The 12,657-nt window shown below is 41.1% G+C and overlaps 1 protein-coding gene across 4 annotated transcripts in view; it reads left to right on the top strand.

Moving 5' to 3' along the window:
* Positions 1-12,657, top strand: part of grb7 (growth factor receptor bound protein 7) — an 86,483-nt gene that overhangs the window by 59,236 nt on the left and 14,590 nt on the right. For all 4 annotated transcript variants that reach the window (XM_016994563.2, XM_016994565.2, XM_016994564.2 and 1 more), the window contains exons 2-3: positions 2,098-2,293; positions 4,882-5,026. In XM_016994563.2, the coding sequence (XP_016850052.1) occupies positions 2,098-2,293; positions 4,882-5,026 (341 nt within the window). The remainder of the gene's footprint in view (positions 1-2,097; positions 2,294-4,881; positions 5,027-12,657) is intronic.

Below are 12,657 nucleotides of genomic sequence, written 5' to 3'. Positions count from 1 at the left end.
GAATTAGCCCCATAGTGGCCAAACACTACACAGGATTCATCTGAGGTAACATCTTCTCCCACGTTACCCAAAGTTGGGAGATAGTCCAAATACTGTGCAGCAGGAACTGTGAAATGTTGGCATATATTGCATCTGGTTGCATCTGGAAACTATTTTCCTTGCCAGAACGCATTCAGTTCAGAAACAGTCTTGGTGAAATGTTTGGGTGGCTATCCAAAACATACTGCCATTCCCTGTGCTATTCCAAAGCATCCAAAAATCAACTTGAGGAACTGGATTTCATCCTGGAGGCTTGCCAGGGTCTGTACCTATGCAGTTTTTTTTTCCTCCCAGACCTTCTTGTTTGGGCTGGCTGTTAATCTGCGGAGTTCAGCACTTATTAAATCATTTTGGTGGTAGCATGTTGAAAATGAACTTTTATTTATTGGTTTTGTTGGTATGTGCTTTTGGTATCTACAATCAGTTACTTATTAACAAGTTAAAGTTTGCCTAATGCGCTGGTGGGCAGAATTTTGGCCCAGAGTTGTTGAGATTATTATTTGAACTGTGCCTTCACCCCACATAATATGTCACTTTCTCGAGTGAATTTAGTCAAGGGAACCGGGAAAGGAAGATTAGCATTTCATTATGAACTGATATCAAAGAGCAGCACCTATGGGCATTCAAATGGATTCAAACTACAAAAGAAGAGATTACATCTAAATGTTAGGAAGAACTTCCTGATAGTAAGAGTTGTTTGACAATGGTATATGCTGCCTCGGAGTATGGTGAAGTCTCCTCTGAAGATTTTTAAGCAGAGGCTGGATGGCCATTTGTCAAAAGTGATTTGATAGTATATTCCTTCATGACAAAGAACTGGAATAGATGACCCTTGTGGTTTCTTCTAACTCTATGACGCTATTGCCTTGTTCCCCAGTATGTGACCTGAGCCCTCTGCTGCTTCCACTGCTATTTTGCCCATTGCTGCATATTGCCACATGCTCCTTTTGTTGCTGTCAGTGCTGAGGGGCCACAACTACTTGGTTTTGTTTCATACAGGCAGTAATGGGTCATGGATCCTGCTGAAATTGTCCTGACCACTGGTCCAAAGCAGCAGACAGCTGTATGAGCAGATGGCCATTTCCAGAATTTGGAAAACAAATCTCAGAATATCCTAACCACTATGTCCAGTATCCATGGCTTGGGAATTCTGAGGATTGTAGTCCAAAAAGTAACTTGAATAAGCTTTGACCAGGTCTTTGGCTTTTCCCGAAGTGTCTTCTCACTTTTTTCCATACTAACTCATTGGTTGGGCAGCAGCAACAATGGAGTTGGAGATTCTATCACAACCGGGTGCTATGGGCATGACACCTGAACCCTACTCTCCAAAGCTAGAAGTAGCATGAAGTACATTGTCTCTATTCTCATGTTGATCTTGGGAGTAAATGGGTCCATGATAACCATGGCAGAAGGGCATTTCATCCAATAATGTATTGGATATCTTTCAAATGAACATAAGTAGGTCCAGCAGCATAGCATGGTCTTTTTTCTGCCTCCTATTTAGTAAGGCGCTGTCTTGTTCCAGCCAAGCTCAAGGGATGCTGAATCAACTGAATTTGCTCACTTGCAAGGGGAATGTTCCAGAGATATCTGGAGCAAAATTATGCTGGAGAAGCTCTTTGAGTTTCAGATATTCTGCAAGACCTGGGAGAGATCCAGAAAGAAGCAGGTGTTGGTCGTAGAGTCCAGAGTGTAACTGTGCCTGATCTATCCGCCGGCAAGGCCAAAGCCCTGCTCCTTGAGCAGAGTTGCAGAGAATATCAACAGCTTGCACTTTGGCTTCAACATGGCCTATCAGGGTCATGTTAAGAGCAGGATGATATTGCAAAGCTATAACAATTTTTATGTTGTCAGTGAAGGCGAATGGTGGAAGTCGAGAGTGCTATCATCTGAAAGCAGTGACAACAAACAATTTGTCAAGGAATGCTCTCTGAAAAACATTTAAAAGTTTTTCCAAGGAGTTCTCAACAAGACAGGAGTTCTCATCTAGCAGTATCCCTGCTACACAAAAATAAGTAGTGATTTAGAAAGTCTGTGTTCTCTTTTCCTTTATTATAGATAATGACATGGACCTAGGAGCTCTTCAAAACAACCTCAACTGCACTGTGGACAATGCTTATGAGGACGATCTGAAATCTGGCCGTACCAGCACTCTTTCAAATGCCAACCCTGCCTGCAACGGTGAGCAAGCGGATCTCCTGACGGGGAGCGATGCCGTCAAACGTTCTCAACCACTGTTCATCCAGGCCAACAGGTATGTGGAGCTGGAACAATGTATTGTGGGAAATTCAGACCACTATTTTCAGGAAATTCAAAATGGGGTGATGGAGCAACATCAATTTTTTCCTGAACTCACATTGACAAGGCATCTCATAAGTCTCATGGGACTTTTTCAGAAGCCCCACAGGATGATGTCGGTCGTGGATGTCCAGCCATATTATATACTTTTTCTGCCAGATATTGTTCTCCACCAGATAATAAGTGCCCATGTTATAGAAGGAAGCTGCAATGAGTCAAAAGTCAATTTGGAGAGGGAGTTTGTTATTGCTGGGGGTTTAGCTATGGGGGAGGCAAAATGGAGGGCATTGCTCCCTCAAATAAAAAATTATCTCCCCATTAAATTTTCCATTAGTCTCTTAATTGGTTTTGCAGTAATTGAAAACTTTAGTTGAGCACTTAGGTTAGCCATAAAAAAGGGGGGCAAGGAAAGTTACCAAGGCAATGCAAACATAATAACTTAAAGAGTTCTAGGTGTGAATAACTGTCATTTCCTCATTATCTGCAATGCTAGTAATTTGGAACTGGAAAAAAATTCAATGATGGCCAGAATACATATTTGTATTCTAATCCCCTGGTCATTGCACCGAGTCACAAGAGAATTCCAATCCCTCCAGTGTCCAACAAATGATTTGTGAAGATATAATTTTGTAGTACAGTAGAATCTCACTTATCCAAGCTAAACGGGCTGGCAGAAGCTTGGATAAGCGAATATCTTGGATAATAAGGAGGGATTAAGGAAAAGCCTATTAAACATCAAATTAGGTTATGATTTTACAAATTAAGCACCAGAACATCATGTTATACAACAAATTTGACAGAAAAAGTAGTTCAATACGCAGGAATGTTATGTTGTAATTACTGTATTTACGAATTTAGACCCAAAATATCACTATATATAGAAAACATTGACTACAAAATGCCTTGGATAATCCAGAACCTTGGATAAGCAAGGCTTGGGTAAGTGAGACTCTACTGTAGTTTGAGTGTTGAACTGTGACTGAAAACTCACTGGATGATCTTGGGCAAGTAACACACTTCAGCCCCACACATTGACAAGGTATCGAAAATGACTTGAAGAGATAACACAAATTGACCTTTCGCCTGTGTAAGACATGAAATGTCCTTTTCAAATGTGATAGCAAAATGATGCATGAATGGGCATGAAGCTGATGATCAGCATAACAAACTTACTTTCAGTGTTTTATACCAGATGTGAAGGCTAAAGAAAAATGTAGTCAGTTGAGTGGCTTTTCAATTGAGTCATGTGTCAGGGATTTGTTTTGAGAAGAGAATCCAAAAGAGTTCCAATGAAAGTAGTAGAATTTGGGGAAGTGGCCTTTGCAAATGCCCAGTATCATTTTGTCTCTGAAGCAAAGAAGGGCACCTGAAGAGTATCTCAATTGAAAATCACTTGAGACCACTTATATGCCACTACTTTGGCATGTACCTCATTCCTCTGTAGCTCTGTTGACATGCAGCTGTTCAAGCGTCATTCCAGCTGCATTATGCATATATATCTAACAACTGGAGTTCTGTGCCAGACAGGCTGCAGACTAACTGCTGGGTATAAAAGGCCTTGGGAAGAAAAAGCAAAGGGCATAGGGGTTAATTATTAGCTTCAACTGCCCTTTTGGCTGGTGCCACGGTGAGACTGTAAGACAGGTTGCAGGGGAGTTGTTAATCCCAAGAATTGTGCAGGTACAAGCAAATACAGAGTTTTTAATAAAAGACTATTTATTCTAACAGCATGGCTAGAATAAGAGTTGGTATTTCTGGCTCATTAACTGACCCCCATCCATACTAATAAAGAAGTAAAACATTTGAGCATTTAGTTCTCTACGTGGCTTTTTACCCTTCCCGTGAGTAGCAAAAACTGAAGAAAGTAGTAAATTCAAGAAAAATGGGGACAAGGAGGAAGAAAAAGGAAAAAAAAAGTAATGGTGTATCTACACCAGTGGTTTGCAACTTCTGGGTCCCCAGATGTTTTGGCCTTCAACTCCCAGAAATCCTAATAGCTGGTAAACTGGCTGAGATTTCTGGGAGTTGTAGGCCAAAACACCTGTGGACCCACAGGTTGAGAACCACTGATCTACACTGTCGAATTAATGCAATTGGATACCTACTTTAACTGCAATGTTGCAATACTATAGAAACCTGAAAGTTACAGTTTTACAAGGCCTTTATTTAACCTTCTCTGACAAAGAATACTGATGTCTCACCAAACTACAGATCCCAGGATTCTGGATCATTAAGCCATGGCAGTTATACATTGATGTCAAACTGCATTGATTCAACAGTGAGATGAATCCTTAGATAAATTGCTTACATTATATGAATTGTTCAAATTGCAAGATTTGGATTGCTTGGTTACAGAATTTGGATCTTCTTATCAAGGAGCCCCCATGATAAGCTCTATTCTCTAAACCAAACAGAGCTTTCTGGATTTCTTGAGAAGAGGTTTGGCTTTACTCACTACTCCAGACGTGTCATTATGTTTGCTTTCTTGGAATGCAGCCTTGAAAGCCTTTATGGTAATCTTTCCAATGTCCTTTTTTTCTTTAGAAAACTGAAGGAGGAGGAGGAACCCCGTGCCTTATCCCTTCCCTCTATCCCAAACCCTTTCCCAGAACTCTGCAGCCCTTCCAACTCACCCATCCTCAGCACCCTCTCCCTGGGACCCGGATCACCCCGAGATGGTGGCTCTCATGTAAGTATTACTACATTTGAGTATCAAAAGGAGCCTGGGATTGGGCTCGCTTTGAATTTTATGTATTTTATGTGTTTTATGTATGGCATCTTTGTGTGCTATTTTGTAAGCCGCGCCGAGTCCCTATGGGAGATGGTGGTGGGGTATAAATAAAGTTGTTTATTATTAGTAGTAGTATTATTATTATGTATTATTGGTCCTTTCATTGCTGGCTGATACTTCCCGACTGATATCAAGTGGTGCAATACTGGCTAAATAGTATAATTTCTCCAACGGCATAGGGCGTAGATATTCTGTGATAATGCAACATGTGTCTCATTAAGAGCCAGATCCACTGTTTTAACATGGTGAGATGTATTCCTCATTGGGCATGTGTACTTAGCAGCAGAGTAGCGAAGTGCAAGGACAGATGTCTTAACTGGACCTGGTTGTGATCCCTAGGTTGTGCCAGTTAGCTTTCATATGATGTTATTTTTAGTACCCACTTTTTGCTTGGTTGTCAGACAGTGCTCTTGTAAGTCAAAGCACGGTCCAGAGTGACTCCCAGGTATTTTGACGTGCTGCAATTCTCCAGTGGGATTCCTTCTCAGGTAAACTTCAGAGCTCAATATGCTTCAGAGACTGTGAAGAGTTGACATAGAGATATGGTATCCCCTATCTCCATCCCAGCAAATGATTGTTTTTGATATAAAATGCCAAGCTTTAAGCTACGTAGAAAAATACAGTAGAGTTTCACTTATCCAAGACTCACTTATCCAAGTTTCTGGATTATCCAATGCATTTTTGTAGTCAATGTTTTCAATATATCATGATATTTTGGTGCTAAATTCGTAAATACAGTAATTACAACATAACATTACTGCGTATTGAACTACCTTCTGTCAAATTTGTTGTATAACATGACATTTTGGTGCTTAATTTGTAAAATCATAACCTCATTTGATGTTTAATAGGATTTTTCATAATCTCTCCTTATTATCCAAGATATTTGCTTATCCAAGGTTTTGCCGGCCCATTTAGCTTGGATAAGTGAGACTCTACTGTAAATGAAAATTTGTCCTTTTGGCCTTAATGATAGCCAAATGTTCCAACTGCATGCCTAGAGTACCATTAAATTCAAAAGACAGCAAAATCAAAAGGATTATCAAAATAAGCAAGTCCCCATTCTCAACTTTTTTCATTGCATTTCTCCTCTTTCCTTTATAAAGCAGAGGATAACAAGTACAAGCAATAGCTCTGTCGCTGTGAATCATGTAATGGTTTTATGTTGGATTTTGCTCCTAACACAGTTAGAACGTTGGATGAACTTCTGCAGCTGCAGATAAAGTAGGCATAAAATCAAGACTAGATTCACTACAACAGATCCACCAGTTGCACTTACACAGTTCTGCCAGCAATCTCTTATTCCCTTTAAACCCAGTGCTGCTGAGATGATGTAATTCTTCCCTGATTTCATCTTGAAGAAAGCAAGGATGAAATCCTTCTTCTGGCTTGAAAATTGAGCAGTTTTCAAAGGGTTTTTGCAGTTCAGGACTTAATTTGTATCAGATGTGTATACTTTTTGGCACTGAAAACAGCTAGTTCTATACAGAAAAATATATTCTGGATTAATAATTCTACTTACTTTACAGAAAATGCAGATATTTTCTGCACAAAAAACCATATTTTGTACAAAAATGTATTTTGCTTTTATGTATATAGAGAGGTAAAGGTAAAGGTTTTCCCTTGACATTAAGTCTAGTCGTGTCCGACTCTGGGGGTTGGTCCTCATCTCCATTTCTAAACTGAAGAGCCGGTGTTGTCCGTAGACACCTCCAAGGTCATGTTGCCGGCATAACTGCATGGAGCAACGTTACTTTTCCACTGGAGCAGTACCTATTGATCTACTCACATTTGCATGTTTTCGAACTGCTAGGTTGGCAGAAGCTGAGGCTAACAGAAGGAGCTCACCCACTCCCCAAATTTGAACTGCCGACCTTTCAATCAGCAAGTTCAGCAACTCAGTAGTTTAATCCGCTGCGTCACCGGGGGCTCCTATATATATTTGATGTGGAAGAAGTCCTGACCTGAAAAAAATTCTCACCAGTTCAAGGTTGTCCTTGTCAATGTTTCCCAACAGTTGAGAAAAACCTATTCCAACCATTTTGTATGTATCTATGTAAGTTTTATATTTTGTATTCAGGTAGAATGCCTGGCTCTTTTTCTTCCCATTTTATTTATTTCTTCGCAGTCTATGACAGATAATTTCATTGGGTGTGCATCAGAAATAGAAGATGAGCAGTAACCAGTCCCACACTGACTCTAATGAAAAATTAAGCAGGATTTATATTTTTGTGAATACAAATGAAGCAGACTGACTTACAAGTACTAAGGGGTTTGTAACATCTCATGTGAGAGACTCTGTAACAGCTGCTCTTCAAACATGGAGGAGCAAGCCTTTAAGGTAGAATATGAACAACTTAGACTGGCTGCTGATTTTGGATCTATATTGCCCTTTATCCCAGGATCTGATCCCAGATTATCTTCTTATCTCAACTTATCTTGGTATTGGTATTTTGAACCCATCCAATGAAGTAGTCTGAAACAGAATTTTAAATTTTGTGGTTATTTTGGTAGGATAGTATTTTTGTTTTGTTTTATGATGTTTACTTTTGTTGTATGGTCTACTATTGGCAATTGAATGTTTTGCTTATGTTGGAAACCGCCCTGAGTCGTCTTGGGAAGATAGGGTGGCATATAAATAAATAAATAAATATTATTATTATTATTATTATTATTATTATTATTATTATTATTTGGCAGTGTAGACTCATATAATCCAATTCAAAGCAGATAATCTGGCATCAGATCCTGAGATATAGGGCAGTGTAGATCCAGTTTAAGGGTACATCTACACTGTAGAATTTATACAGTTTGATACCACTTCAATGCCATGCCTCAGTGCTGTTGACTCATGGTAGTTGTATTTTACAAGGTCTTTAGCCTTCTGTGCCAAAGAGTGTTGATGCCTCATCAAATTATAAATTCAAGGATTCCATAGCATTAAGCCATGACCATTACAGTGATGTCAAACTGCATTAATTCTACAGTGTAGACACACCTAACCAATGCAGATAAAAAGAGTGTGGATAAGGCAAACCTCAGGAAATTATGTGAATCATTGCTGTGCAAAAACTCTTTGAGAGACATCCAGGCTAGCACACAAAGGTTGCAACTTCAAGCAGGTTTCATGTCTCAGTCCAGTATCCAAAATAATACAGAACAATACATGAATTCCCAAAACAATATGCGTGAGGCACGAGCCCTTTGTTAAAGATAAGAACTCAGGTATCATGACTCTATCTATAGTGTTACCTGTGCCACTTCCCCTCCATTGAGTAAGAGCTTTGAGCTTCACTGGACATGAAAGGGTGAGGCTAATTTCTATGGAGATTGTTGTCAAGGTTCCCAAGTTTTGTTTGGCTAGCCTGCGAGCCTCCACCCAGGCAGTTCACAGTCACGGGACAGAAGGTTGTCAACAGTCTAGGAAATGTTTCAGTCCACCTGCTGTCTCAGTGCTTCCTATCAAAGCCACCAGAGCGATATTAAATAGATATCCCCCCTCTGTGTTTGGCAGAGAAAAACAGGGATGTTCCTCTGTGTTCAGTACCAGAAGGAGCCGAGAAATAGCTAGAGAGTCATAGCAAACTATTTTCATGTTGTGTTGTGACTAGTGTGTTTATATATTTTTACAGTTTAATAGCTCACCCTACAACTCAAAATCAAATCCTCATTAAGAGCAATAAAATAACTAAAAAATCAAATTACAATTAAAAGCACAGCAGACCAAAAGGATATAAAACACCAGCAATTTATCAGCAAATACAGATACAAGTTTTAGGCTCTTTGCCCCATTCTAATGTAGCATACTGTCCCATTCTAAACAGATGACTCATAGAGATGGACCTTATGTCTTCACCAAAGCTTGTGCAAGCTCATTTTCAAAGCATGACTAAATTATTTCCTGTGATAGTCAGATGCTTCAAGCAATTTTGCTTGCATCCTTTTTTAAAAACAAAATATTCAAGAACGTCTTTTGTTTATCTTCTTTCATATTCCTTACTGTAGTTGTGAAGACAAATTGTTTTCCCCGAGGGGTTGTGCAATAATGAAGCATGTTCAACTCTTCCCCAACCCTTTGTGTACATGGGCCATATCAAAGGTTCTCACCTCAAACCCACTGCAAGCAGTCCACACAATGTATGGATGGTTTCACAGCTTCCAAGTCATTTACCTGTCACAAGAAGAATCTTAGGCTGTGTCAGAAGTTCTAGGAAAGTCAGCCATAGCAGAGGACTTGATGAACCAATCCAGACACATCATATTATATGAAAACACAGAAATGCTGGACCACTCTAATAACCATCATGTCAGACTACACAGAGAAGCCATTGAAATCCACAAGCATGTGGACAATTTCAACAGAAAGGAGGAAACCATGAAAATGAACAAAATCTGGCTATCAGTATTAAACAACTCTAAAACCAGGAGAGTAAATAAAGAACAACACTCAGAAAACAGGGACATTCCAGACAGGAAACACTCAGGACCAGCTAACACCTCCCAATAAAGGATTCTCCCAGGCAGAAAACAAGCCAGGCTTTGAAGCTGCAAGGCCATTCAATGCTAATCGAAGTGGCCAATTGCAACATCCACACTTGCCTCAAACATACAAGAGTTATTTCTCCAACCCTGGACATTCCACAGATATTTAAACAAACCCACTTGCCTAGTTTCCAACAGACCTCACAACCTCTGAGGATGCCTGCCATAGATGTATGTGAAACATCAGGAGAGAAAGCTTTTGGAACATGACCATACAGCCCGGAAACTCACAGCAACCCCGTGATTCCAGCCATGAAAGCTTTTGACAACACAGTTTTAGGAAATTCCAGTATTTTTAATGTGTGGGTGAATGGATCGGGCTGGATCCAAGGCAGTTCAGTGCCTATAACACATCAAAACGTCCTTGCCAGCCAGACGCAGCTCCCCATCAGAGCCTTGCCAGTGACGTTGTTTCTGGTGATTAGATGACTGGCTGTCCTGTGGTGACTTCACCAGAAATGATATTGCTAGCAAGGCTCTGCTGGGGAACTACTTTTGGCCAGTGAGACAGCAGTGATGGCCTCAGGAGAACAGGTCACTGATGCCAATGCACCAATTGTGTGGTCAGTAGAATGTCTATGACATGCTCCCATGATGTATCTGGGACAGCTCTGGAGCAGAATACTCAGAAGTTTTTCATTTGGATAGACATCCCTACTATGCTATGAGAAGACTGTACCAAGTTCATTGCCAGAAATGGGTTCAGAGTTCTCTTTGGCCCCTTTTCCTATTGCAACGTATAGCACTTTGTTTCCAATTTAACTGCCATGGCTCCATCCTGTTGAAGCCTGGGATTTTGCAGTTTGATGGAGGGCTCCATTTGATGGAGAATTTCAGTACCTAGATATTAGGCTTGTGCATGGATTCGGATAGATTGGTTCCCTCCAGCCAATCCGGGCTGTTCAGCTTGGTCCAGTAGCCATAACAGTAAGGGGCCAGCCACCATGATTTTTGTGCCCAAAGTAGGCCCGTGGCATCTGGTAGTGGCTATCTCCTCTCCCATTTGACTAGAAAGAAAAGCACAGGGACGGAAAAGCCACCACTCCAGGCAGGTCAAAGAGAGGGGTTTATAAAGGAAGCCCAGGGCAGGATAGCTCCAGGTCAATCACTCTTCCATGGGAAGCCTCCTTAAAATGCCTTTGCAAGCTGTGTGCAATGCTGCAGGGAGAGAGCGCACGCTCAAACCCAGGCACTTTTGAAAGTTAGAAGGAAAGGATACCAGAAATGATAACAGGAAGGGAGGATTTGTAAGCGCTTATCTTAAACCTGGATCTCCTCTAAGGGAAAAGGGATAGGATAGCAGGAAGAGGGGGATCTTAAGCCCTTACTAGGCTTGTGCATTTCTCTGGCGTTCAGGGAGAGAGGCAGCTGCTGGAGGCAAAGGATGCCAGGAAGGATGCTTCCTTAATCTCGTTCCTCAAACCCAGACTCCTTTGAAAGGTAGAAGGAAAGGGTTCCCGGAAGGATGCTTCCTTAACTCCGTTCCTCAAATCCAGGCTCCATTGGAAGGAAAGAAAGAAGGAAATGGTCACAGGAAGTGTGTTTTCTTAAGTCGGATGCCCCAAAAATGAAGGAAAGGGGAGCCTCGTAAGTTCCCCATTGCCTCCAATGGGCTGGATCTAGCCACATTTTTGGCAGCAGACCAAAAATGGTGGTTCGGCAATGCACCCGTTTTCGGGAGCCTCGCGAAAACTGGTATGGGGGGTTCCCGAAATTCGGCTAACAGAAACGGATTGAGGTCCAAGCGAAATGCACATGCCTACTAGATACTACTGTTTCATTGGATGGAGTCATGGCAGTTGATGTGGGATCTGAATGCGCATGCCTACTAGATATACTACTATTTCATTGGATGGAGTCATGGCAGTTGATTTGGGATTCATGTTGTAATTGTGTAGTGGGAGACTCCCCGACCACCACCTGCTTTCGTTAAAAGTGAATGGTTCTTAGTGGATGGAAAGAACAAAGGTTTAGATGCAGCCAGGGAAGAGGTAATAATTCCAATTTTGAAGTCTTTTGAGAAGATGCAAGGGAGTGATTACAGGCCTCTTTCCCGAAGAGCCATTGTGTCTTAGCCTGTCTGGTAATTTTGAAGTTTTCAGAATTCTCTGCCAATTTCTAGGTTTACTTACAGCCCAGCCTGAAACCGCTTTTGAAGTGTTTATGAGAGGAGTTTTGACAGGGAAGGGAATGCTCCCTCGCCTTTCATCTGCGGAGGAGGTGCTGCTGATATTCAGGGTGGGACATCCTAATCCCTCCCCTGGGATCCAAGCCAAGGTGTCTGGTCTTGCTTAGATGGCAGAGAGATTGAGAGAGAGAGAGAGAGAGAGAGAGAGAGAGAGAGAGAGAGAGAGAGAGAGAGAGAGAGAGAGAGAGAGAGAGAGAGAAAGGAGGCGTATAGGTTTGTAAGACGCTGCTTCCCCAGTCTTCCCCTCTTATGACTATTTGCCTGGAAGAAATGGATAAGGATGCAATAGTGATCTTACATTCAACCATGTGCAGAAGTGTAAGATCATTGTTGTATCTTTACCCATACACCATTTCTTCCAGTCAAATTGTCCTTGAATCATTTTTTTCTACCTGTCCTCTCAAGATTTTTACTTTCTCCCATTTCTAGGAACACAGGCACAGACATACTGACCATATTGGGTGATTGCGGGTATAGTAAATTTAGTCCTTCACCAAACTATCACATTAGGCGATTGTAGGTATAGTAAGAGGTTACTGAGTTTTCAAAGTCTATCTCTTTGCTGAAATTGGACTTTCTGCATGTGCAGTGTCAGCAATCCAGAGGACCATCAATTCCACCTGCATTCGTAATACTCTATCATGTTCTGTCGTGAAGCAAGGCATTGTTTAGTTTGGTTTTGAAAAAAATATGTTTGGCATGCGGATGCTGGAAAGATTGTTCAGCTTATAGTTGAAATCCAGAATATAATTTTCTGAAACTCTGCAGATATGTTGCATTGATGAGTTATATTTACAAA

Source organism: Anolis carolinensis, chromosome 6 (assembly GCF_035594765.1).
Source record: "Anolis carolinensis isolate JA03-04 chromosome 6, rAnoCar3.1.pri, whole genome shotgun sequence".
Lineage (NCBI taxonomy): Eukaryota > Metazoa > Chordata > Lepidosauria > Squamata > Dactyloidae > Anolis > Anolis carolinensis.
The sequence above is the reverse complement of the archived record's forward strand: the minus strand, read 5'-3'. Positions and strand labels throughout refer to the sequence as shown.